We start from the raw sequence: 26,076 nt of genomic DNA, 5'->3' as shown, positions 1-26,076 counted from the left end.
CTTTCCACTTCTCTAAACCAAAGAGGTTTCTACCTCACAGTCCCAAAGAGCCAAAGCATAAGCAAATACCTCTGCAGGTCAGCCTAGGGCTGGGTAAGCTCCCATGAGCAGCTGGTAAAGATGGTTGCTGCTGTGGTTTTACCACCCCCCTCTTGGCCTTTTTCTCATACTTCCCTTTCCATCTATAACTGATGCTGGGTCAAGTCTGCTTTCAGGTGGCAAATTCATACTTGGTCTCTGAGACCCAAACCTTCCTCAAATAGCAGCAAGGATATAATCAGAAGAGACTGCCAAACAATAAGGAAACACCTTCTAGAGCAACCTCCCTGAGAGGACAGATAAAGAGCCCTATAGATGATCAGCAGCTTCCTCCTGCTCCAAAGTTCCTCTAGGCTGTTAAAAATCCATGGGATACTCTCACTGTACCAGTGCTGCAAACAGCTGAGTAAACGTGGATCCTCTTCAATCACTGTTGTCTATCTCACGTGTGCACAAATCAATGCACTCAGCAGCAAAGACTCGATTCTACAAGCCGAAATAAATAATTAAAAGGGTGTGTAATCAACGGCAGCAAAGGCGGCAACAAAATGCTATTTATAGAGTACTAACTAATGCTCAGTTACCCAATACTGCCTTGCTTTCGATTTACAGAAAACCCCTAAAGGCCACAGTTTCTGCCACTGCTATTGCTGCAGCTGCGAGTCCTTTCACTGCTATTTCACACCCCGAGAAAGGCAGCAAAACCCACGTTGTAAATATAGCCAGGGAACCTTGCCTAAAGTTACTTACTGTTGTTGGGTTAACAAATGCCTCGATGCTTTTGTTTGAATTAATCCATCCAACGTTCAGCTGGTACCAAACTAGAAGCCATCACAACGAATGAAGTACCCAGCCGGGGATGTCGGACACATCACTCACAGCATGAGTCTTTCCAGCAGCCCTACGATGTGCAGTGTGATGTGACTCCAGGGTGATGCTGGTGATGGTTATCAGGGTACACATTATCAATGATGGACTGGAGATTCCTTCCCCGTAGCAACGTCTGGGAGAGGATCTTGAGCCTGGAGGAGGCTGTGCCCAGCAGTAATCAAGGGAGTCAATGGCAGTTGTGCATATGAGAGCTCATTTGTGAAACTGGATGGGAAAAACAGCAACCCCAAGCCATTAAGCTGGAAAAAAAAGAGCTGCATTTCTCGGAGGGCAACACAGGCAGCTTACTGTTAGCAAAATCCATCAGCTACACTTACTCACATTTATGAAAGCAACAGAAACTAGCCCCAAGCCTGGGAAAATTATGAAAACCCTTCTGTTATTTTCAAGTCATTTGCAGAGATCAAGCTGTAACCCACTCAGGTTGCCACTTCCCCTTCAGGAGTAACAGATGTTATCGGCTGATGCCCACAACCACCTAATTTGTTTCAAGGTGCTGAGCCTTCCCTTCTCCCTCTACCAACACACAATAACACTGCCCGTCACTGCCTAACGGGGACAGCTTTTGCATGTTGTAACCACAAAACCCTTCCATCACTTACCAAAAGAAGTATTTTATACTATTACTGATGCTTCCAATTGTCATCTTAAACCTTCTCTGGTCTTTCTCTCAACTGGTGGAGACTCTCAAAGTACCATCAGTGCAGTTTCTAAGTATGCAGATTCTCAGTTGTTCTTTTTGACTTATCTGTCAGCATCAACATGCCTATCTTTTGTCCCTATCTTAATTTCCCTTTATCTGGCACCAAGCACACCATGCCATTAGGTCATCTCAAGGTCTGTGCTTGCCATGCAGCCCAAATTCCCTGATAGCCATATCACCTGCCTGCTAACTCACATGCAGACTGTGCTGCAAACCAGTTGACTTACCAAAGACTTACAGAGGGACTCACATCACCTCCCTCCATCATTACTATTGTTCCTTTTCATCCACACTGGAGAATCTCTTCCTCATTCATTCCTCCCAAATGCTATTGCAGGACTTACTGCTAGTCCATTACTGACAGTTGTTCCTCTTCCCTTAGTCCTTTCTCCTCCACCAGCACAGCTCAGCTTACATTGATTTCAAGGCTGTTCATAGCCTACCTCCTATCTGCCTTCCAAAGTGAGAGTAAAATAATCTCTGCTCCACCAGATCATTACATCATTCACCCATTCCCACGTGTTAAACTGTCAGCAGGCATCCTTTGAAGGTCTGATCACTCTTTTGTTTTATGTCTGAATAACATCCAGTGGGACACTGTTCCCAATTCAGCTGTGTATCAGCTGACTGGGAGTTTGCCTGTCATTTACAACTGCCTGTGTATGAATGCACAATAATAAAACACCTGGAGACCTATATTCTTTCTCAAGTTTTTGTCTCGGTTGCCTCTCACTTTCTCTGCTTTTCTCCATTTCAGGTTTGGCTTCTCAGTGAGAAAAAAGCCATGCAAATTGTTACAACATTGCACAGCCCCCTGGCCAGCCTCAGCGAGTGACTGAAGGAGGTTGGCTATATATAACCTCAAGCCTATTTTTAACTCCCCAGCATCTGTTCAGTATCGATAGATACTGTTGTGATATAATACATGAATGACGGTGATGTTCCTCCTCTCAAGAGGAAGTGTGATAACTGTAATCATAGAACATGCCGAGTTGGAAAGCACTCTCTGAACACCAGCAGTGAAGGAAGAAATAATGTTTCAAGTAGGACGTGGTGCCTGGGGACATTATTTAGCGGTGGGCCGTTAGAGTTGGGGTAGTATGGTTGGCTTGAGGCTGGACTAGATGCTCTTCACTGTCTTTTCCAATCTGAACAGTTCTATGACTCCATGACCTCCCAGTACCGGAGCATGGTAGCAGCAAGGCCCCGCCTCACCGCCTCCCTCACGGCCTCCTCCCGCCTCTGTCTCCCGCCCAGCAGCGCCGTCTGCCGGCGGCTGGCAATGCCGACCCCTGGCTGCCAACACAGGCAAACCGCAATAAACCTCCATGTACAGGAAAAGAATCTGCTTAAAAACCGTAACGTCTCCACAAAACTTGCCTGTCTTTCCCTCATATGTCCGTACTATGGTATGGCCCAGTAGGCCTACGCGCTTGATTCCAGCTGCCAGTGAGGTGTGTTACTGCAACACTGGTTCTTCTAAAACCTCCAGTTATACGGTAGTGACTTCAACTCATCAGAGTAGGAAATATCTCTCGCTGGCATCAGACTGCAGCCTTCCCTTCCTTAGGTGGGAAAGAGAACCCCCCCCCCCTGCACAATAAGACCTAAATTGTTAATAATAACTTACTCCCATGTATACAGTGGTTAAGGAAAATATCGTATTGATAGAAATCACTACTGAAATATGACTGTGCATTCCCACGTCCTGCAGTACAGAGTTTCATACTTGAAAATCAACTACTTGGGAAATGAAGCAGTGTTGGTCAGAATTCATTTTGAGAGATCACGGTTTGCACAGATGAAACACACAAGGCAAAGATACAACTAAGGCAAATCTTTAGTTTTCGATGTTGATAGAAAGAAAAGCAAAGGAGTCTATATTATAATTAAGCAGCATTTTCTAGGTCTCCTTTGCAGCGGATCTTTCACCAAGCCTTGTTAAACTGATAGTCCTGCTCAGTGCATCTTATATTCAAGTAAAGCAGAAACATCAAATAAATTACAAACAGCTGTATGGAATACTTATGACCACGGCATCCGGACGCCCACTAAATGGGGATAGCGGCCAACACTGCTTTTACACCACACTCTACACCAACCCTACCAAAGCTTTTTCCAGCTGCTGCTCCACTTGCCTTTTCCACTTTGTGCAATGCTGAAAATCAGTGAAACTGCATTTTTGTTAGTTTCACAACTCAGCTCTTATGTGGCAGCACTGCATTCAGAAAGCACTGTCCTAACCCATACGACATTGAATTGCTGTATATCTGAAGGTCAGTACAATATACATACACATCTTCACGCTATACTTGTCTCTAAGGCAAAGGTAACGTTACAGCACTTAGTTTTACTAGCACTCAGGTAAAAGCAGAACTCTATTTGTTTGCAAAGCAAGAGCTTTTCAACAGCAGCGTGAATTACACGTTCCATTTGTATGCAGTCTCACAGCAGCTACATGAATACACAGTTTAAGCAACGACACGATTTTTAGCTTACTCTTTGTACAGGTCACTTGCTATATGTCCTAATAGTTATCAGAAAACCAAACAAAACTGCATAACAGTGCTTTAATACTCATTTGTTAGAACCGCAGGACAGCCTTACAGTAGCTGTTAGGTAGTTACCAGTCTCTTCCAAAGACATGCAGTAATGAAGAAAAAACTCTATCCTTAAGCAGCATCTTATAAAACAACTTAATGTAGCTGCCACTTAGTGGCAGCTGTCGTTCAGGCATTTTTGGTATCGATACATATTGATCACATACATTGTGCATTAATAAACAAAAATGTAGGCCCCAGTCTAGCAAATACTTGTGCAAATGCTTTTCTTCCATGTGGAATAATTCAAGTTAAGACTCATCAGATGAGCAAACCTAAGAACTCGCATAAATCTTGATAGGATGGGAATTCTAAGTGCTTAAAATATAACCATTTTTTTAAATAGGATTGAATTCTAGATTTAGAGAATATAGGAAATACTTCTATATATATATGTTGCTTTAAGATAAATAGTTCCAAAGGTAACAAGAGCCTCTAGAAATGTGTGTGCCTTCTCTCTGAACAAAAAAGTCCCATTAGGGGAAATGAGGGCCAACTCTTACCGCCCTCACTCCCGGCTAGTCTTGCATTGCAGGAGGACTCAATAAAGTGCGTGTCAAAGATTACGAAGTCAGGGAATAAAATAAAATGCAATAACCTTCAGAATGCTTTAGGAAGGACAAATTATGAATTCAACGCTAATGTTTGATTCATTGAATTGACAACAAACACAATATTCTTCACTCTGAAGAAAAATTAGTATTCTTGTTAGGCCCAGGTATATTGCACCCTTGCCCTAGTGAAGTCGTCCTATGCCTCAAGGAGGAAAGCTTGTATGGATCCAATCTCAATGTAGTTCAAGCTCGACTGAAGAGTGAAGTTCATGCAATTTCAAAGGCACCAGCATTCAATAAGAAAGTCGGCTATTTAATCAAACATGAAGCACTTGATACTGTTTACAGTACGTGCGCTCTGAATTGCATCCATAATTTGTTCCCAAAGGCACCAGAATCCTGAGAGGTCTTGCTTGCCCTTTCACCTTTTTTCTTTGATTAGATATGTTCCTCTTGAATAAAGTGTCTTTGATATTAGCTTTGATGTAAATTCTATTGATCTCTGTGGCATCTTCTCATTAACACCCTTCTGAATATTTAAATTATGAAATCTCGCATTCTCTCATTCTTTTTTTGCGCAATTCCAAATAATTAATCTATGAGAACTGCCTTAGACTGTACGCCTTCTCTAGAGAACTGTCTGCTATACCACCTTTTACAGAAAAAAAAAAATGTATAGAGATTATATATATATATATATGACTATTTGAAATATTTAACCATGTGTTCGGAACATTATTTTTATAGGCTGCGGTGTCGCTTCTATTTCTCTTCCAGCCAGCTACAGGATAATAGCAACAGCAAACACGTTGACAATGCAGTTCATGGTTCGGTTTTCCCATCTCACTGTGCAGGTCCCTAGAAGAGATCATCACAGTTTGTTATGAAACATAAATATAATTCCAGCCCCTTTATTACATTCATTTAATCTCAATTGAAAGTATGTTCATTTAGGAGGTATAGCACGGTTGTGATTTAAGGGAGTTACTATTATTGTCAGGCTGTTTTATTGCCTCTTCCTTTGACCAATGGTTACATAAGAGGGTTAATATTTCTCACCGCTGTTTAAATAAGAAGGCATTTCTACATTTGCTTTATTGCACCTCCAAAGCAGACATTCCTAAAGCAGATACAGCTTGTTAACAAAACATTTTTCCTTGGATTGTAAAGAAGGGTTTAATTCTGGAACCCACTGCTTCTATAATCAACCTTCCAACACGGACTATTACAACTGAGCAACAGGTACCATTTATTTTATTACAACATTTAATCTCAACGAGGAAGCCTACCATCAGTCGTGGTATCCCAGAAGCACGAGCTTGCTGTGTGGAGACCAGCTCCGCTTCTCTGCATCACTGCGCAGGTTACTGAAAGATACGGTCATAAAACCACAGCTTTCATTACTGAAGAGGTGAATCGTTGAACTCCAACACACATTACTTTGTCAAATGGCTGTCAGGAGGCATTCAAACTATTCTAACATTCCATCACTCCCAGCATTTTCCTCAAGAACTCGATATTTGATTCATGATTATCTTTACTCACGTAAAGACAATGGCTTAAACAAAACGCTCGCTAATAGGATTGTGCTTTCTATCTCTTAAACTGCTTAGATACAGCTCCTGTCAGGTGCACCTCAGAACTGGGTTCCAAGTGCTGTACCTCACAGGTACAACAACAGCAGTCACACAGGACAAGAGCTGCTTCCCCAAAGTAGCACTGGCTGCTTTCTGAAACCACGCTGTGGTAATGGGGCATTTCCAGACTGACCTGTAACCGCTGCAAAAATGTTAAGTTTGAATTGAAGACTTTAAAAACAGAGCAGGGTTCTAACACTTGCTTTGGTCCTTTTGTGAAGCGTTGATATAATAGCATTTTAAACATGCTTTAAACCTACTTTAAACAGTATTACAATCTATTTCCTGAACTGATGCCAAAGCATTGATATAATTTTAGGATTGCTTAAGAGTCAGGGAGGTCTGTGTAACATGTCACCTTCTGTTGACAGCATTCTAGGCCCAAGTAAATCTGCCACAGCTTTACAACAAGTCCTAGTAAACATCTATGTAACAGAAGAATTCAATCTGCACTGTTTACCATTTAACAACTAAAGTTTTCTATTGAGCACAGCACTACACTGAAACAAGCTTTTCAGCAGTTACTCACTGTGACTGTACAAGGGTAGATGCATGGGGTGCTCCTACTTACCAATGTACTTATACGTTTTTCCCAGCTTTACCAAATGTGTCAGTGATTGTTCCACTATAGCTGCAGTCCACTGGTTGACTTTGTTCTGATTGTAATCTGCTTTGCCTAAAACACTTTCTATGCACTAGAACAGAGGGGGGAAAAGAATGGTTACAGTAAATAGAGGAAACTTTAAAATGTAAAGGCTAAGAATGTCTTGTATAATCTGAGAACTGTATGTTGTAAATGGCTTCCTTTGAACTACTTCAGCTCATCAGGTATCAGCTGCTGAATAGGAAATAAAATGAGCTTTCTTGGCAAATTGTTTTTAGTATGTATTTACCACACTACTATGCAGTGGAAAAATGAGGCTCTGAGTAAAAATATGGCGTAGGAAAGACCTCAGCCATATGCTTTAAGCACCAAGTGAAATCACAGGATCTATTTACCAGTGAAAATACTAACACAGCCACCCTTGTTCTCAATGACTGCCTTGTCCTGCGTGGTTTTCACATGCTGCTGCAGTGGAAACTGTACTGCTCTGATAATTCCTGAAAACTGCATATCCTCCCACAGCTTAAGACTGGCCAATCCTTGCTTAAACTTAAGGTGACTGAACAACAGAAAGCCTGCTGTCCAACTGTGATTCTTGAACTGCATTCTCCACTCCTATCGAAATTCAGCATGAAAATTGCATTACTACAGTGTAAAGAAGTGTACACTTGTAATAGGCAAGTAAACAATGCTACGCTCTCTTGATTCAGTAATGCAGACTTTATGCACGCACCACCCACTAACATGCTGTGCAAGAGATTTGTGTTCCAGATCCTATAAAACCCAATTAGTTGTGATCCCATTGTACAAAGCTAGACAGTGACTCAATGGAAACAAACACAAAACAGGACAACAGCACTCAGTGGTGCTACTGGGATTCTGGTCTTTTTCTAGAGATGTATTCAGTATCAGAACTCCTCAGATCTAGTTAAGCTTCAGGTCAGAGGCAGGAAGGCTTGGCTTTGCTCCCAGCTTCAGATGTAATAATAAAGAGAATCTGTGACGCTGTATCTGGCCTCTCAAGGCAGGGCCAGTTATGTAAGGGCTGAACTGCCATTCACCTGACAGCTGAGGGCTTGCTGCTGCGACCTGGTGCAGCTGAAGAAGCACTGTGCTGTCATGGCAGGGCAGGTAGGAAAGGACCTGCACCTCTAGAAATCCCCTTATAAAAACAGTATTTCTCTGTAAAAGGTGACAGCATCCATACACCTCAGGCTCTTCATTAACCATGTCATCAGGTATTTAATTTAGACAGGCAGGCTACTCACTTTCAGCCTGCTCTTGTAAGCACTGACAGAATAACAAGCTCACGTGGCCCAACCTGTTGCTCCAGCCAAAGCTACATTTCCAAGTATGATCCCAAGGCTGCTCAAGACTTAGTCCAGGCAGCCTGCTCTAATGATTGCCTACTCTCTAGCTGGATAAAGGGGAAATAAACAAACAGTGATTTTCCTATGTAACCTGTGACTGTCCTCCCTCATAATTCCAATGTCAAGCAAATTCTATCCCTCTCTCTGTCACCTTCTCCCTCTCAGACAGTTGAAGACAAGAACGAACTGAAGCTTAAAGTAGCTCCAAATGAAGGTCTGCTTTCATTTGATTTAAATAACAGTTCATATTTTGCATAAGCTCAAATCTATCGGGGATGGTTAATTAAAATCTCTTTTCACTATATTGGAAGAGAAAGTGTTTCTCTGAAACATGAGCCACGAACCAACACTTACATCCTTAACTATGTTGTGGGCCTCGTCAGCATTGAAGATCATCTGTAATAAATGAATATCAATTATTTTTTGGCACACTTGAGAAACAACATCCCCTGCAGTACTAACACACCTTATTTCCCACACATTCCCACTCCTCAGAATTCAGCCTGGTTTCCAGAGAAAACCCGTCACGTCCACCTGTACCATCTGCTTCTCTGTCCCCATCGGTTCCAAACAGCTGGGCAAGGGCCCAAACCTCAAGGACAGTGACGTCCCTGAGAGTTTCCAATAGAAACGAGCGGCTACAGATCCGCACACAGGGCCCAAGGGGGAAGAGGCAGCTCGGTTCATTTCCTTAACGAGCCCCCACCTCCCCACACGGCACAACGCCGAGGCCGGCTGCCAGGCGCCAGCAGTGCCCGCTCAGCCCCCAAACGTGTCGGCTCCGTCCCGAGTGTCCCGGACACCGTAGAGCCTCTGCCGCGCCCCCGCCCGCTGCTGTCCCGGCGGATCCCCCCAGCGAGGCGGGGCCGGGCGGACAGCCCCTACCTCGTCGTTGTGGGGGTGAAAGTCCTCCATGTCCACGACGCGGGCGGCTGCGGTTCCGGCAGCGGCGGCTCCTCCGAGTCCTGCGCGGCTCCGCCTCCGTGGGGCGGTTCTGCCGGAGGGCCCGGAGACGCTGCCATGAGGAGGCAGCCGAGGGCTCTGCGGAGCTGTGTATGGACGTGCTATGGACGTTTGAGGGCAGTGCTGCTGAGAAGGAGAAGCGTTTTCTTCCCTCCTGTTGCATTAAGTCCGAGTGAATGGCCTGACGCGCTGCTGTCGTTAGATTTGAATCACGGTGACTTGCTTCTACAGAATCACAGAATGACCCGGGTTGGAAGGGACCTCAAGGATCATGTAGTTCCAACCCCCCTGCCTGGCAGGGCCACCAAACATACACCTTTACTAGATCAGGTTGCCCAGGGCCCCGTCCAACCTGGCCTTGAACACCTCCAAGGACGGGGCATCCACAACCTCCCTGGGCAGCCTGTTTTAATTCCACTTTATTACAAAGAAATGGACTGAGTTGTATTTGTTGCGCTGCACAAATAGGTGTAGGTAGGTATGATCTTAACACTCACTGTGATGTTGCCAGGGAAACAGGAAGGGCACCTACTATGGAACGATGCAGAACTTGTGCATATTTTTTTTCTTAATATTTTCTTAACATGAACTCCAATGTTTTTCTTGGTTTGGATTATTGGTTTCTTTTAATAGTATTACTTCTGTGATACAATTCTCCTGGTCTTTCTAAGCCAGAACAATGATGAGAATCATAGAATTGTAGAATCATAGAATGGTTTGGGTTGGAGACACCTCACAGCCCACCCACCCCAACCCCTGCCATGGGCAGGGCTGCCCCCCACCAGCTCAGGCTGCCCAGGGCTCCATCCAATCTGGCCTTAAGCACCTCCAGGGATGGGGCACCACAGCTTCTATGGGCAGCTGGGCCAGCGCCTCATTGTCCTCTCTGACAAATTTCCCTGTAACACCTAATCTAAATCTCCCCTCCTTTAGACTTAAACCATTCCCTGTTGTCCTATCGCTGTCTTCCCATGTAAGAAAAGTTGACTACGTTAGGGAGAGGAACAAGGCTGCCTCAGATTTAGTTGCAGTTTTACCGGCACATGTTTGGATAGGCTCATACTTACCTTGTAGAAGTGTCTGTTGATTGTTGTTAATTGTATGCTAACTGGAAAAACCCTGGAAGAATGAAAGTACAGGGGAAGCAAAGCAAAACACCTTTGTGTCATCTTTGAAAATAGCTTTAATGCGTAACATTTGCTAATGGGTGTAGTAGGATGAGAAAAGTGAGCACGAAGACTTCAGTTTCCTTAAAAGCAGATAATTATGAACAAGCACAGTTGGATATAGCCATAGGAAAAACACATAAAAACGGGTATGTCGGTTGGAAGGTGGTGGTCCTACTGAAGGGGAAAAATAAAATGTATCCTTCTCCTCCACTGTCCAATACAGATGGGACAGCAAGAATCTCAGTTCAACCCCTGAACAATAACAGAGAACTATTCGGTTCTAGAATGAGAGGTAATGGCCTTGAGGTTGCATTGGGGTAGACTCAGGTTGGATTTTAGGGAAAATTTCTTTCAAAGAAATTTTGGGTGATGCAGGGTGGTGCTGCAGTGGCACAGGCTGCCCAGGGAGGTGGTGCAGCCACCATCCCTGGAGGTGTTCAAGCACCGTGTGGATGTGGCACTGAGTGACGTGGGCAGTGGGCATGGTGGAGGTGGGTTGGTGTTGAACTAGATGGTCTTAGAGGTCTTTTCCAACCTTAATGATTCCATACTTCTGTAAAATATCAGAATTGGTACTAACCCAGAGAGTTTTTACAGATGAACACCCAGCATCACCTCTGAACAGCCAACACAGATGTGCCCAGAATCTACATCAAGCAACCTGATTTTATTCTTCAACAGGACCACTGGTTTAATGGATGAAAAGGAGATATATAGAAGGCATGTTATTTTGTTGTGAATGTGTCTTTTTATGCTCTCTCACGTAACTTTAAAGAATACATGATCTAGGGGAAAAGTAACAAATTGCTCCTAATGAAGTGTTATCAAAGTAAGAGGAATAAACACAAGACATCCCTTCCCTTTCTCTGACAGTTAATCTGTAATAGTGGCAATAACTGGAACTGTGGAATAAAAATGATGCTTATAAAAGCCTTTTAATGATGGCGTGTTGAAAGAAGTTACAGGCATGCTGACTGACAGGAATGAATTATAAATACTGAATAGGTTGGAGAAATTAACAGGAATAAATCTCATAAAAAATACAAAGTACCGTCTGTAAAAAATGACATCGAATGCACAAACACAAAATGGAGGCTAGGCAGTAGCGACAGAAAATTACAGAATATCAGTAAATAGGAACGAAAGGATGTTGTTAGAAATAATTACACTGAGGAATATCACAAGAGGCACAAAAGGCAATTATGTTGTTCTTGGTGTTTGCCAGGCATCAAGTGTAATTCTCTGCCCAGTGTGGTGTCAGGACAGAGAGTAAAATTATATTTCTCCTGGAAGCAGTAAAACCTGAAGGTAGCTTAGAGAGTGTGATTTGTAGAGGAAACGCATTTGTTTTCAGTCTGTCTCTTCTCCAGCCTCTTCACTCAGCAGGTGTTTCCATGTACAGTAGTTCACTAAAGGGGATGATTGACAGGCCAATGCATGGTAAAAGATAGGAAAAGAAATTATAGGCTTAATTTGAAGTAAAGGAGATATATTTTAAATATTAGGAAAAAAATATATATCCAAGTATGAGTAATAAAGCACAGAAACAGACCTGGTGTTTTAGTCACCTTTGCTGGATCAATAACACATTAGATCACATCCACCAGGCATCCAGCTAGCCTGCATTCTCCTTTAGGGGAGCAGGAGATATTAAATATCTTTTGAGTTAGTTTAAGACTTGCAGTAATTTAGCTCCCGACTGGTTATTTCCTTCCCTTCCTTTCCCTTCCTTTCCCTTCCTTTCCCTTCCTTTCCCTTCCTTTCCCTTCCTTTCCCTTCCTTTCCCTTCTTTTCCCTTCTTTTCCCTTCTTTTCCTTCCCTTCCCTTCCCTTCCATTCCCTTCCCTTCCCTTCCCTTCCCTTCCTTCCCTTCCCTCCTTCCCTTTCCCTTCCCTTCCCTTCCCTTCCCTTCCCTTCCCTTCCCTTCTCATTTTTGACGGAATTTTGATAACCAAAAGCACCGATATGTTCTCCTTGTTGTATTTGTTTTATTTTTCCTGGGCATGAGTAATGCAATTACTGATCTCATAAGAGCTATGTTGAATCGGAACAATGAACCAGACTCTTTTCAAGGGGAGTTACCTGACTACTCTGCTTAATTCTTTATTACACTGCTGTAAATTGTAAGCTGGAAAATGCAAACGGACTGCAGTATAATTAGTTCTGTGCGCTGTAACAGGAAATAGGAAAAGTGCTGAAAGAGGTGGCACAGAAATACGACCCTAAATTCAAATGTAATGGAGGCTTTCATAATTCAAATGCAGAACAGCAAATCTTAGAAGACTGAGAATAAACAGCAGCTCAAATCATTCCTTGATTAAAATGCAAATATTTGAAGAGGATTTGGCATAATGGAGAGATAGTGCAGGCTGTGAAGATTCACCACTGCTGGAGCAGACTGAAAATGTGAATTCCATGCAGGTGAAATAGTATGGCTTCTCTCTCATTTCCCGTGTTTTTGTCCTTCATTTGTCCCAAACATTTTAATCCTTCATGATCTACCTGAAACCACAAAGTCAAAATCAGCTCAATTCTGGTATTCAATTCTTCTGACTTATTTCCTAAGTGGCATGTGGCCACATGCTGGAGGAAAAATCAGCGTGTGCTGCCTTTATTCTTGCTCTCTTCCTATGCATCGCTATTTGTTACTGCCAGGAATGGAGCAGTGGAGTAGATGGATGCCTGGCCTAATCTCTACAGCAGTTTTTATGTTGGCCAGTTCATGGCTGCATGCCTCAGTAGAAGCATAAATGATTTGCTTTTCAGATTTTTTATTTCTACTTTTTTTTTTCTGAGTGTTGGTCTAATATTAACTGCAGTGACTTACTCAAACTCCTCTGAAGAGCTAAATGCCCACTCAACAATTGCTTAAACAATTCTCGGAGATATCGCTATTTCCATAGCTACAAATGGTCTGTCAAGGCAGTTTCTGTGTTTTTTGAATCATCAGAGTGCTGGAAAATCATGTTGTGATCATGACTGAGAACATGCATGCAGCACAGAGATGTGCAAGCTGCATTGTTGCAACGTGGTGGGAAAAGATGTGGAGATAGCATTGCAGCAGCTGCAGTGACCTACAGCAAGTCAGCTGGGCTGTGGAGAGTGTAGTGTTTGCTGGCAAAGCTGTGCTGCCAATGCCCAAACAGAAGTGGCTGCACTGCAATTACTTGCTAGCTTCTCTAGAGACTCACCTGATTTCAGATAAGCTTTGAAATAGGGCACAACTACTGAAGCAGAAATTACTGAGCTGGAAGGGGAGAAGGGCACTTGCTTCCTTCCTGAGATTCCAAAGTTTTCCTAGCACAAAGTTGACAGAACAGTGTCATGTCCTGGTGTACAGGCAACTGTACAAACATATTGTGTTTGGAGTACATTCTGATCAACATTTTTAGTAGCTATTTAGTGTGAAAAGCTGACATTTCAGACTGTGCAGTTTGGGCAAAAATTCAGATTGAATAATGCCATTTCTTGGAATGGGTCACCTGCTCACTAAAAGCAGTATTTTTCTTGCAGTGTTTGTGGCAAAACAAATAATATGTGACCAAACCAACTTTCCCCTTGGGCACTGTCGCTGTCACAGGTAGCCAAGATCAGCGCTGCCCCTCCGCTCCCTGCGAGGAGCTGCAGCCGCCATCAGGCCTCCCCTCAGCTCCTCTGCTCTGCGCTGGGCACACCGAGAGGCCTCAGCCGCTCCTTACACACCTTGTCCTCAGAACCTTCCCCATTTTTGCTGTCCTCCTTTGGATGCTCTCTAACAGCTTTAGGTCCTTCTGATACTGTGGCACCCAAACCTACCTTTCACAGTGCTGGTGGTGGGGCCACACAGGTCAGAGCAGAGGGGACAACCCTTTCCTTTGCCCAGTGGCAGTGCTGGCCCTGCTGCTCCCTGGGTACGGTTGGCCCTTTTTTCTGCCAGGGCACACTGCTGGCTCATATCCAACTTGCCACCAGCTGGAACCCCCAGATCCTTCTCTGTGGGACTCTCCAGCCTCCCACCCCCAGTCTGTATGTAGATCCAGGGCTATCCTGCTCAGATGCAGAATCTGGCACTTGCTCCTGTTAAACTTTCTGTGATGGGTGATAGCCCAGACCTCCAGTTTGTCAAGATCTCTCTGCAGAGCAGAGAGCTGCCAGTTTTCTACACAAGAGCTAATTCCAGCCATAGACAACAGGGATCCATCTCCGGTTAAAGCTGAGCCCATCAACCAAGTTTGTTTCACCTCTTTGACAACATCCTAAGAAAAACTGTTGTATGGCAGCTGAGAGAGAGAGGAGTGAGAGAATATAAGAGAATGTGACACCAAGGTCAGTGCAAAAGAAGGGCAGCTGGTATTCAAGGTGCAGAGCAGAAGTTCCCTCCAGCCCCAGAAAAGCTCATGGAGAGTTCAGTTTAGATTTTAAATAGATATATTTGTACAAAATGTATTGGATGTCTTCCTTCTACTCATCAAAATTTGCCACAGGTGGCTCATGAACAGTGTGAGGTCCCTTTACTGCAACTCTCAACATTTATTTGCTTCACATGGGTACAAGGGCAACCTTCTAAGCCAGAGAACCAGAAATACAGGCAGCCTTAGTGAAGATATTAGCATGAAGTCTCATAAATGTAAGCACTTTCCGAGACAGCTGTTCTATTTGTCAGGTCTTCTGGAAAAGGTAACGTGTTATAAGCATAATGATCTCCAGTGAACTAATAATTGGGTAGATACAGAAATCTAATAAGGCAGCCTGTTTGTGTGTTTCTAATTCTTTGTTTAATCCTGATAAATCATAACACAATGTCTTAAAATGCATCGAATACATTTTTGTTTTTAATGTTATTCAAGCAATCATAATGCTGCTGTAGGATTATAAACGATGAGTGTTTTTGTCCTACAACATGCATGTTTGAAGGCTACGAGCTTTATGGTGTATAAATGTTTAAATAAAAATAAGAGCTGTTTTTAAAAGTATTTATTTGAAATCATCGACTGTGTGAAAAAGCCATTGTGTACTGTGTATGAAATACTCTCCATCTCAGTCTTTTATAATTTAGAAATGCTGTGGTATCAGCTGCTAAGAGCAGGCACACTGCTATCCATTACTTGAATGGAAGACTTTAATTGTATGGAAGTTAAATAAAGCATGCTGTTCTTTCCCATGACCAGAGCACTTATCTTCTAAGCTATTTTTTCCTTCAATGCAGTGAAAATATCCATTGTAAGACTGCAGGGATGCATTCCTGATATTTGTTGTGAATAGCTGTAACACTAGGAAATGATGAGTTAAAAACTATCAAGAATGTTACATGGATACATTTACATTTTAGTGATTTTATTCTTTTTTTGTTTGGAAAACAACAACAAACCAACCACCAAACCACATTACTTTTAAGGTAGAGCAAACACCACAAGACCACAAGACAGCTGATCTGCTCTGAAGGCTCAGTGCCCTTAAGGAGCGGCCAAGCCCCTCTTCCCCCTGTTTATCTTCTGCAGCACAACCTTGCCTCCCTTGGCATGGGCTCTGGTGCTCCTTTGACTCCATTCTCTGAGGATGTTCTTCACTAAACTGGCATCAACAACAGCTGAGTAACTTTCTGCTGGTTTTCTAACTGAACTGGCTTGCTGAGAGGTCAGGAATCCAAACAAGGGAGAGGACAAAGCATCATTTAGGACGAGAGAAAAAAGTCACGAACAGCAGCATTCATCTTTCAGCAGCTGTCAGTTATTGTACTAACATTACCTTTAAACCAAGCATAAACTCTTTCCCCAGGAATGAAGATACATATATATTTAAACAAACTTTCAATGCTGTAATCATCTGTCTATACCTGTACTAGAAGCTACTGTTAGGCAGCAAGAAATTAGTTAGTGATTCTTGTCTGTCACAGTCCTGGTTCAAAGTAAGGAACATTTACTAAATCATCTAAAAGGAATTCTGGACAAAGCAATTGCCCAAAATACTGCCTAACATACTACAGAAAAGCATATAAAGGAATTCAGTCTTTTGGACTAGAGAGCTTCCCTGAACATGAAATAAAGGGACCAAGAGTGGTCTTCATGTGGTAAGAGAGGTAGAGCCAGGAGGGAGATGTGATTGTGCCCTAAGGACTCTGAGCAGCAGAGCTCACTGGAAAAAGTGCTTTTCAAAAAGAAAAAAGTGGATCTTTGCATAGAGAAGTACCTGCAAAAAGTGTTTTCTTCCTGTAGAGTTCAAGAGACTTCAGTTGGGCTGTGTTTGCAAGTCACATAAAGCATGTTGAAGAAACACTTCATTCAAGATGACAGATTTCCTCTTACCAGAAGTAACCACAGAAGACTACAGCTGTGAACAAAAGCTTTGAGCAAAACAGAATGCGAATTAGAGAAAGTCAAATTACTGGCTCTCACTGTGACCTTGAGCTTTCCAAAGGGTGAGGAATTCTTTTATAAAGTAAATGAAAGTGTTGTGTATTTTTTTGTTTTTGCTGTGGAGATATAAGATTGCCTTCTAAGGTGTTTTTCCAAACCCTGTTTCAAATGCAGAATGCAGCTTTTCACTTCCCAAGCTATTTTCTTGACAAGGACAAACTGAACCAAATGATTTGATCTAAAAATGCCCTGTCAGTTTCTGACCAGAATACTTCTGTTCGTTGCCTATTGGAGCATTAAGGGTGGTTTTATAAATCTCTTCATCGTCTAGGAAATTTCTGTATCTTATCTGTTGACAGCTAGATGATCAAAAAGCACTTAGGTTACTCGAGCTGATGAACTTCACAAGTCTGGCAAATAACAAGTGGAAAGGTTTCATGAAATCATTGACATCTTTCTGTATTTTCTAAGGTCCATTAAAACTACTTGCAACAAAGCACTCAAAAAATATAGATATTTTACTGACGGATTTGCTAAGCGATAGAACTGCAGCTAGCTACTTTGAAGTAAGGTGGTAAGTAATTCTGAGCATTACCTTGGTTACACTTAGGATGAAATTCTGTGTTGTGCTACCAGTTTATATTTCACAGGTTTTTCATCTTTTTAAGTTACATAATGAGCTTCTTCGCTGTTGTCTCAAGAAACGCTTCTGAACAGTGAAGCACAGGGGGCCTGGTTATTGACTTAATGTTTCTTTACTCAGGACGTTGTTCTACGGCTTTTACTCATTTTGCATTGTTCATGCTTGTGTGAAGAGTGCCATAGAAAGCATCAAATAAGAGGAAATGGCACACGCAGCGCTGGGGGCTCCACGACCATTCCCTTAGTTTCACACTAGGCAGTAATTCAAGCCCCAGCTTAACGCAGCACAGTGAGACACCCGTAACAGTGTTCTGTTACTCTTCTTTTTGTTTTGAATGTGCTGAAGCAGAAGCAAGAAAATAGGCTCCTCATTTTATGATGTGAGGAAAGTACAAATGTATTGGTGCATTCAGTATATCTCTAAGTCTGCTTTTAACAACTTCTTTAGAAAGAACAAGAGGCACAGTAATTACCCTGAAAAGCTTTCTGTAAATACCTCTCCTTCTAAATCTTTTCACTGCCTGTAACAGAAATGGCCTTGTCTCAGAACAGCTAATGACAGTTCACTCTTTTTCACTTCTGAGCCCGTGGCATGTAATTTTCCTGTTCCTCTAGTAACTAACATTAAGAGAAAAATAAAACAGCAACCCAAGTAATTGCCATTTCAAAACATTGATCTTGGGTGCAGCTCTTTTGGAATGCCCATCCTCTGCTTGCTTAGTATGGAGAGGAGAAGGAGGGTAGGAACACTGTGAATAATTGGAATGAAGCTAGAAAAAAAGTCTTTTTCTCTCAGAGGAAAGTTAATTGGCTTTGTAGTAAGAAAATCTCTTCATGTCACGTAAATAAAAACAGTTGAACAAGTAAGCCTAGGACATTCTGACTTGCAGCCTGATACTGCTGTTATAAAAGCAAAACCCAAGGCCTAACACAAATAGATGGGTCCAGATGGCACAGTTACTTGTCTGAATTGATCTCACAGACATTTATGATGCACATCAAAGAAACCGCAGCCTACAGGGTTGTGTAGAATTCCATTCAACCTTGTTTGTCACATGTTCACCAAGCAGGAACTGAGAAGTGATCATCTCAAGTGAAATAACATATGTTTTAATAAAATTAATGAAATATGGCTTACTAACACTGCTCAAATAAATCTCTCTTCTTTCAGTAAGGAATACTGACAAAGCTGATGAATGATTTCAAGAAGCACAGTGTTCAAGAAACGTTTGGATGCTGTGTTGAGGAATATGATTTAGCTGGGAAGTATTGGTAATGGTTGGACTAGATGATCTCCTAGGTCTTTTCCAACCTTGATAATTCTGTGATTCTGTGATAAAAATTACATCATTTTAAAATGAGTTAAAGCTAAAGCTAAAGGGACCTGCTCCTCAGTGTTTCCACATGGCCTTCCTCTGCACACTGCAGAAATTTCAGAGCCCCATTCTAATATGTTAGGCAATAGACGAGTGCTAAATTGATTTCCTTATCTCCCTCCTCAGATGCCGGCTATGTGAGCTCTCCAGAGGTTTGAGAATGCCCACAAGGGTAAATGAATCATTTGCTTCATCTGGATGAATCCACACACTCTTTTGCTAGGTTTCTTTCAAATCTGGGGATGTTTGTAAGACTTGCAGCTATCTGATAAATCTAAAGACACTTGAACCATTGAAATGATGGTCATTAAACTTAAGAACCATTGCATATTGCTGTAGGGAGGGCAGCTGGGACAAGTGCATACCATTATCACACAGAATCACAGAATGACCCGGGTTGGAAGGGACCTCAAGGATCATGTAGTTCCAACCCCCCTGCCTGGCAGGGCCACCAAACATACACATTTACAGGTTGCCCAGGGCCCCGTCCAACCTGGCCTTGAACACCTCCAAGGACGGGGCATCCACAACCTCCCTGGGCAGCCTGTTCCAGGGCCTAACCACTCTCCTAGTGAAGAACTTCCCCCAAACATCCAACCTAAATCTTCCTTCTTTTAACTTAAAACCATTTCCCTGTGTCCTGCTGTTGTCAGCTCTTTCAAAGAGTTTACTCCCCTCCTGGGTGTAAGTTCCCTTCTGGTATTGAAAGGCTGCAATGAGGTCAATTATGCTCCTCAATCAATTATGCTCCTCCATTGCTGTTTTACCCTTTGGTCTCTTCCCTCAGCCACCGCTCAGAATGGCTGTCCCTGCTGTTCCCTAATAGCTGAAAAGACAGATGACCACAGAACACCTTTCTCTCGCTTTCAAACCCATCCTAAGAAACCACAACTGCCCACTCCATGCAGCGAAAGGCACACCTTTCCCAAACCCTGTGGGAAGAGCCTGTCCCTATGGGCTCGTGGTCAGCGAGGCAGCACAGCGGCTCCGGCAACGGGACGGCCCCGCTTCGTGCCGCCGAGGGGCGCTGCGGGGCGGCCGGCAGCTGGGTTGGTGCGGGCGGAGCGCGGCGCGCAGCTGCCGGGAGAGCCCAGGCGGGGAGAGGGCGAGGCAGGCGGGCAGCAGCTGGGTGCACCTGTCAGAGCCCCGCTGTGCCCTGTGGGTGTGTGCTGGGGGCTGCATCCCGCTGGGGCTGGAGTAGTACTTTGCTTCCCCGCCCCGTAGATCTGCGGAGTTGACATCAGCAGTCTTTCGCCGTCTCTGCTGCAGAGGGGATGCTGATAAATACACGCGCTTCTCCTCTCTTACCGAGGTACCTGGTGAGTCCTTTTATTTTTATGGGCAACCTTTTAGAAATGATTGTTCTATTTTGTCTTTAATTTGCTTTCCTCGAGCGTGCAGAGGGAGAGCAAACCTGCGGCAGGAGTCCCGGCACAGAGCAGAGCGGTGCCGGGTTGGGCTGCGCTCCTCCGGCCGCGGGCGCCTTTCCCTGCACGGCAGAGCGCTGCTGCCGTCGGGAACCTGACCGGAGCTGTTATCTCTCTCTCTATCTTAACGCCTTTTAGCCCACGTTTCTATGAAAACTGAAGGTAGTTGGCTTCGCCTGGCAGTGATGCTGCAGGCAGTTGTCATCGCCGCTTCTGCTGAACAAGAATGGGGCAGCTAATTGTCCGCTCCGTGAGTGGGTGGGTGGTTCCGTGGAGCTCAGGTGGAGAGCAGCTCCTTGCCGTGTGATGCTGAAAGTTTTCATCTAGCTTTTTGCTTTGCCTGGTGGCACTGAGAGGTACGGATTAGCGATAGGGCTCAGTACTCGTGCTGGTGTTGGGCTTGATGATCTTGAAGGTCTTTTCCAGCTTAAATGATTCTATGAAAAGCAACCTATTTTAACTGAAATTATCTATAATTCACATACAGTCATCTGGGTTACTTGGTATGTACTGAGTGCCTCTACCAAAATTCGTATTTCAACCTATTGAGTTCAGTGGGCACGGTGGTGATAGGCTGATGGCTGGGCTATGTGATCTTAGTGGTCTTTCCAACCTGCTGTTCCCCAGAGCTGTGACTTTGGGAAGGCTTTGGGAGCCCTGTGAGCAGTCAGCCAGGGGTGAGCTTCTCCTAAATGTGAGGTGATAGAATAGCAGGGGGTGTGAGAATTACCTGTGTGGTCTGTAGGTGTTATTGCTTTGCTGTATGTGCTTCAGGTGAGAGGTTTGTATGCAAGATACAGCCTGCTCCAGTAACATCTAAAAAGCTGTTGCTTTACAGCCTCTCAGAGCATCCACTCATGGCCTTGAGTGGATCAAAAAGGACGAAGGAAGTGGTTGGATTGGTGTTTAGGAATTTAAAGATGAGGAATAATGGGCTTTTAAATCAGGCTAGGAAAAGTTTAACAACATCCAGAGTTGGAAACTTCAAGTTTGACATCTTGAGACTAGAAAGGCAGTGCAGAATTCATTAGACTGCTTATTTCCCTCTCCCCGTCATTTGAAAACAAAACTTTTTAGGAAAGCGTCAGTAGTTTAAAGATTTATTTTTGACAGAAGGTAGTATGAGGGAATCATATGGGCTGTGCACAGCTGGGGAGACTGGGACAAGTGATCCATAATGAGCCCTTATTCATCAAGCATGTGGTCAGGAAAGCTGTGTTGTTTGAAAACACACGCTCCATACTCTCTTTCTTTCCTCTTGTTCTTCCAACTTTTTCACGTAAAAGGACACAAATAACTTAGCTTTTGGTTCTATGCTTTTCTGTGCATTTCTGAACCAAGTTATCCCCCAAATGCAACTATATCCAGGGGTCCACATCTGGGTGATTCTACTGGATTTCTGGAGAGTGAGAGTTGCAATGACAGCTGCTCAGAGATCTGAGAAAGCTTTGAGGAATATGCTTTGTTGGAGGTACAGTTATGCTTTCCAGGCACTATCAGTGTACTGAAACATTTTCTGGAGTTCAACATGTTAATATTCCGAAGCTGCCTTCAGAACTACCTCTGCTCTGAAGAGATGCTAATCAGCATGTTCTGACTTCTTCAGACTTCGTGGCAGTTGAGATCTTAAATTCTTTCAGGGTGGAGGAAATGTAATTCAATCAAAATTCTATGTGGAAGGCCCTTTTTGTGTTGATGCTATTGTGTTTCTACAGTGGAAGGACAGCGGGTAGGACGGATCTTATTAAACTCTTTGCAGTGTGAAGTTGCAGTCATCTACTTATTTAGAATCATAGAATTACCCAGGTTGGAAAAGACCTTGAAGATCATCAAGTCCAACTGCAGCCTAACCATAGTACCCTAACTCTAACAACCCTCTGCTAAATCATATCCCTGAGCATCACAACTTGAGAATCTACAACGCATGTTGTTATTGCATACATACTGCTGTTTGCTGCAAGCTTCCCTATCAAGGAAAATGTGCATTTCAAATCTGATGGTTATCTCTATTAGTAAGACATTCAGCTTTTTAGAGTGGGGAGAAAGGGTATCTGCTAATTGAGTGAAGGCTGAAGTCACAGCTGTGGTGTAGGATTGTGCACACAGTTTTCTCAGTTCTTTATTGCTACTTCCTTGTCTGTGTTTACACTGCCTTCTTATCAAACTTCCTTTATAGTGGGGATTTACATCCCTATGTGTTGTCCCAGAGCATGCAAACACAAGAAACATAAAGAACAGAATAATTAAGAATGGCTGGAAGAGTAAACCTTAAAGAACAGTGTGGCTGAGTCCAAGGCAGGTAGCAAAAGGTGTATTCATGCTAGCTGGTGCACGCATATTTTAATTTGGATCTTTAGAGCATTTTTTTCCATCTGTTTATGTAGAAGAACCACAAGCAGATATGTGCAACCTATGCTAATGAATGTGTGCATATACATTAAATGTGTGCCAATGAAGCCTTCTGTTCAGAGCAGCCTTTGGATTCTGCAGTAGGAAAAAGCTGTTTAAGCATTTCTTTTAGGTTGTCCTGGATGTGAGTGGGGTTGTTGTGGGATCTTTTTATCAAAAAGATCCCCCCATGTGCTGAGGCATCACTTCAGTGCCCAACCAATTGTGCAGGAGCTGAATTTACTTGCTGAATCAGCCTGCACTGGAGTTTCTTAATAGTTCATTTACTCTAATCTGCAGCTTTTTAATTTCACTGTAACTCTTCCCTGGAAAAGCTTTTTGTATCACTAGAAATGTAAAAAGATGAAGCAAGATTCCACTGTCATTTTTACTATATTCCACAGAACTGTGTTAATGGGAATCTCCTTAAATAAGCACATTCTTTATTTAAGAAACTGCCTTTGCCTCTTCACTTAAATGCATGCCTGAAATATTTCAATTTTCTAGGGCATCTCTTGTTCTAGTTTCAGTTGCACTGAGTCTTAAGTCCAGAAAGATGATAGTTGTGTGCATGTGTGTGAGAAATTACATCCTTCTTACTGTGAGGAAGTCTGTGCTTTTCAGAATGGTTGCATTCTGTGTTGGGTTAAACTGTGATCTGAATACAGCTCAACTTGTTAGTGGCTCTCCACTGGAATGGGTACCCTTCATCTGTACAGCCCCACAAACAGCAGAAGTAGCAATGCATGAGCAGCAGAGAGGAAAGCAATCTGAGGTATGAATGTCTTGGTTTTATTTTTTTATGTAATGTGGAGATGGAAATAATATAGGAACTGTATGTAGGTTGCTCCAAAAGTAATGCCTTCTGTGTATTTCCATGGAAACTACACCAGTTACAAGGAGTTCAATAACACTGTTTGACAGTGAATATTTTCAGCTACAAAAATCTTTTTCAGCATAGCAGGAAAGTTCAGCCTTTACTGCTGTACCACCAACATCCACCTCTGACACTGTGGGCCAACCTAATGAGGTAGGAGATAATACTTTTGGATCAGCCTTTGTGCATAGCACCAATACAGCAAATTGGAGCTTGAGGGAATCATTTTTTTGTTCAGCATGTTGCTGAACTTCTAGAATGTTATCTGAATACCAGGGAAGCAAATGTCCATGACCATGGGAACGTTGTTTCCAAGGATTCTGTTATTCGACAGACTTCTGGGTGAAAGTGCTATTTGAAAGCAAGCCATTTGTCAGTGATGTTTTTCATTTGCTGTTGCTACACGGCAGTTTGGTAGCTTTTTGAGCAATTGAATACCAGTTAAATCTGAACTCGCTTCCTCATTTCAAGGGGCATTTCAGAACCTAAGAAGAAGTAAATCAGATTTAAGAAGAACATACTTTATATATCACTTTCTGAACTCTGGTTCATTTTCCTGTGTCTTTGCAGGAAGTAGATAGGGTGTAATGGGCTGAGAGGAGAGAAAAATGGAGGAAATTATTTCCTGTTTTCAGAATATTAAAACTACTTAAGGTAATAAATATGGGAGTGATGCCATGGGTGACAGATGTTTACGCATGGACACGTGCTCCCATATGTGGCTTCAGAAGGATAAGAGAAGCATAACTCATGCATACTCTCAATTAAATCAATATTTGGTGTAGGAGTTACCTTCTATTCACTGTGGACAGTAGTACAGAAATAGTACTGCTGGTGGAGTCTGTTAAGAAAGGCAGAGGAGACGAGACTTATGCTGGGAAGCTGGAAACCTCATCTTGGGGAAAAAAAGAATGAATCCATAGTTAAGGTTATAGTAAAACTGCTGTTTTAACACTGGTTTTGAAAACCTCAGTGTCAGAAAAAGGTGAAAAAGTAGGGTGTGGTTGGGTTAAAAAAAGATAAGTGCTGGTAAACAGCGACTTACTGGGTACAGTTGAGAACTAACAAGTGAGAAGGATATCCCTTCTTGGTATTTTCTCTTTCTGCACAAAGGTGTGCATCCTTCTGAGAAATGGGTATGGCAGCAGAGAGAGGTGGAGAAGTACAAGTAACCTGTGCAAACATGGGTGTCATCTGGTGGTGCTGCAGTAATAAGTGTGCTGAAAGATGAGGGTGGGACAAGCTCGGCATGCAGTGGTGGTGCTTGCGTGCTTATAGATCTTGTACTTTAGTAAACATTTGTCTAGTTTCAGCTGTTCTGAGTGCAGAATGTGAGAGAGTGCCATTTAGGTCAATTTAGCTGCGTATTCTGAGCATCTTGGATGTGGCCTTGCATCTAAGAAAAACAATACTTCTGGACTTCTTGTCTGAATTTCTTAAGGCGGGAGTTGTTTTGCTTATGGTTGGGAAAATCTTTTAGTGCATTGTTCAAGCAGTAACATCCATGGCAAGGTACAAGTCCTTCCTGATGAAATCTCTTAATGTTTGAAACTGATTTGCCAGGAATTGGCGGTTTACCCTGAAGTCACTTCAGTTCATGACCTTATTGATGTTTGATTTCTATTATGGAAGAGAGCAAAGACTCTGTGAAATGATTTGTGGGAAATCAGTGTTGAGAGTTCACCTTCTCATTTAAGAGTTTAAGTTACTGGTGTAATGTTGCTTATGCAAAAAATACTTTGAAATGAAACCACGAGCTCATTTCTGATTAGTTTTGAGCAAGTGTATTTAATATTTGCCACACCATGTTTCTTACTATGAATGGTTTGTGTTTGAAGCAAAAGCATTTATGCATTCAGCTTTAGGCCTGGTGGAGTACCTGAACCACTGATGCATGTAAAAGCTTTCTCAGTAAGTCAGTGAAAATAATTCTGGTGATTGCTACAGATGTCTCCGATATTGTCATGTTTTCAGACATGGTGGAGCTGGGTTTTGAGAAAACGATGAGAAATAAATGTTCTAAGTGATTTGTGTTCGTTGCTCACATCCTTCAGTTTCAAGTGAGGAAGCTTAGGTGGGATCCTGTTACTGCTTTCAGCGGTGTTCTTGAGGCTGTGTACTTTTTGTCTGTGAGGAAAGCAAATTCTGTTGTGATCTGCCTGCCTGAATTAATTAGTAACCAGTAGTAAAGCTGGTAAATTAGTCTTAAAATAGTATGCACAGCACTTTCCAGGACAGAGTGAAGTCTTATGGATACTTAAAAATACAGTCTCTTGGGTGGTTTTATGCTTAGGAACAAAACATCCAGTTCAAAAAGAGTGGTGTAGAACAGTTTCCAGCTTGCCACCTTGTCAAGATTGTTCTTTCCCTCCTCAGCTCAGGATTGAAATACTAGCACCATGCAAGACCCCAAAACCAGATCGTGCTTCTGAGAGCACTGTCCAGATGCTCCTTGGGGGCACTGGAGGCCATGCACACAGCCCTGGGCAGCTGTTCCATGCCCAC

At 42.9% G+C, this 26,076-nt stretch overlaps 2 protein-coding genes across 4 annotated transcripts in view; one reads left to right on the top strand and one right to left on the bottom strand.

Annotated features, from left to right (window-relative positions):
* Nucleotides 1-3,993: 3,993 nt before the first annotated feature.
* DYNLT3 (dynein light chain Tctex-type 3) lies at nt 3,994-9,407 on the bottom strand. Its single transcript, XM_015884494.2, has 5 exons — nt 9,284-9,407; nt 8,753-8,794; nt 6,996-7,119; nt 6,077-6,154; nt 3,994-5,645 (listed from the first exon to the last, which is right to left on the bottom strand). Exons 1-5 carry the CDS (start codon nt 9,311-9,313, stop codon nt 5,569-5,571), a joined length of 351 nt encoding a protein of 116 aa, XP_015739980.1. The 5' UTR covers nt 9,314-9,407; the 3' UTR covers nt 3,994-5,568.
* A 10,558-nt stretch (nt 9,408-19,965) lies between these two features.
* Nucleotides 19,966-26,076, top strand: part of SYTL5 (synaptotagmin like 5) — a 68,680-nt gene continuing 62,569 nt past the window's right edge. For 2 of the 3 annotated variants that reach the window (XM_015884523.2, XM_015884506.2), the window contains exon 1: nt 19,966-20,198. The gene's annotated coding sequence lies outside the window, so the exon portion shown is untranslated. The remainder of the gene's footprint in view (nt 20,199-26,076) is intronic. The other variant, XM_015884513.2, reaches the window with a different exon arrangement.

This window comes from Coturnix japonica, chromosome 1, assembly GCF_001577835.2.
Source record: "Coturnix japonica isolate 7356 chromosome 1, Coturnix japonica 2.1, whole genome shotgun sequence".
NCBI lineage: Eukaryota > Metazoa > Chordata > Aves > Galliformes > Phasianidae > Coturnix > Coturnix japonica.
The sequence above is the reverse complement of the archived record's forward strand: the minus strand, read 5'-3'. Positions and strand labels throughout refer to the sequence as shown.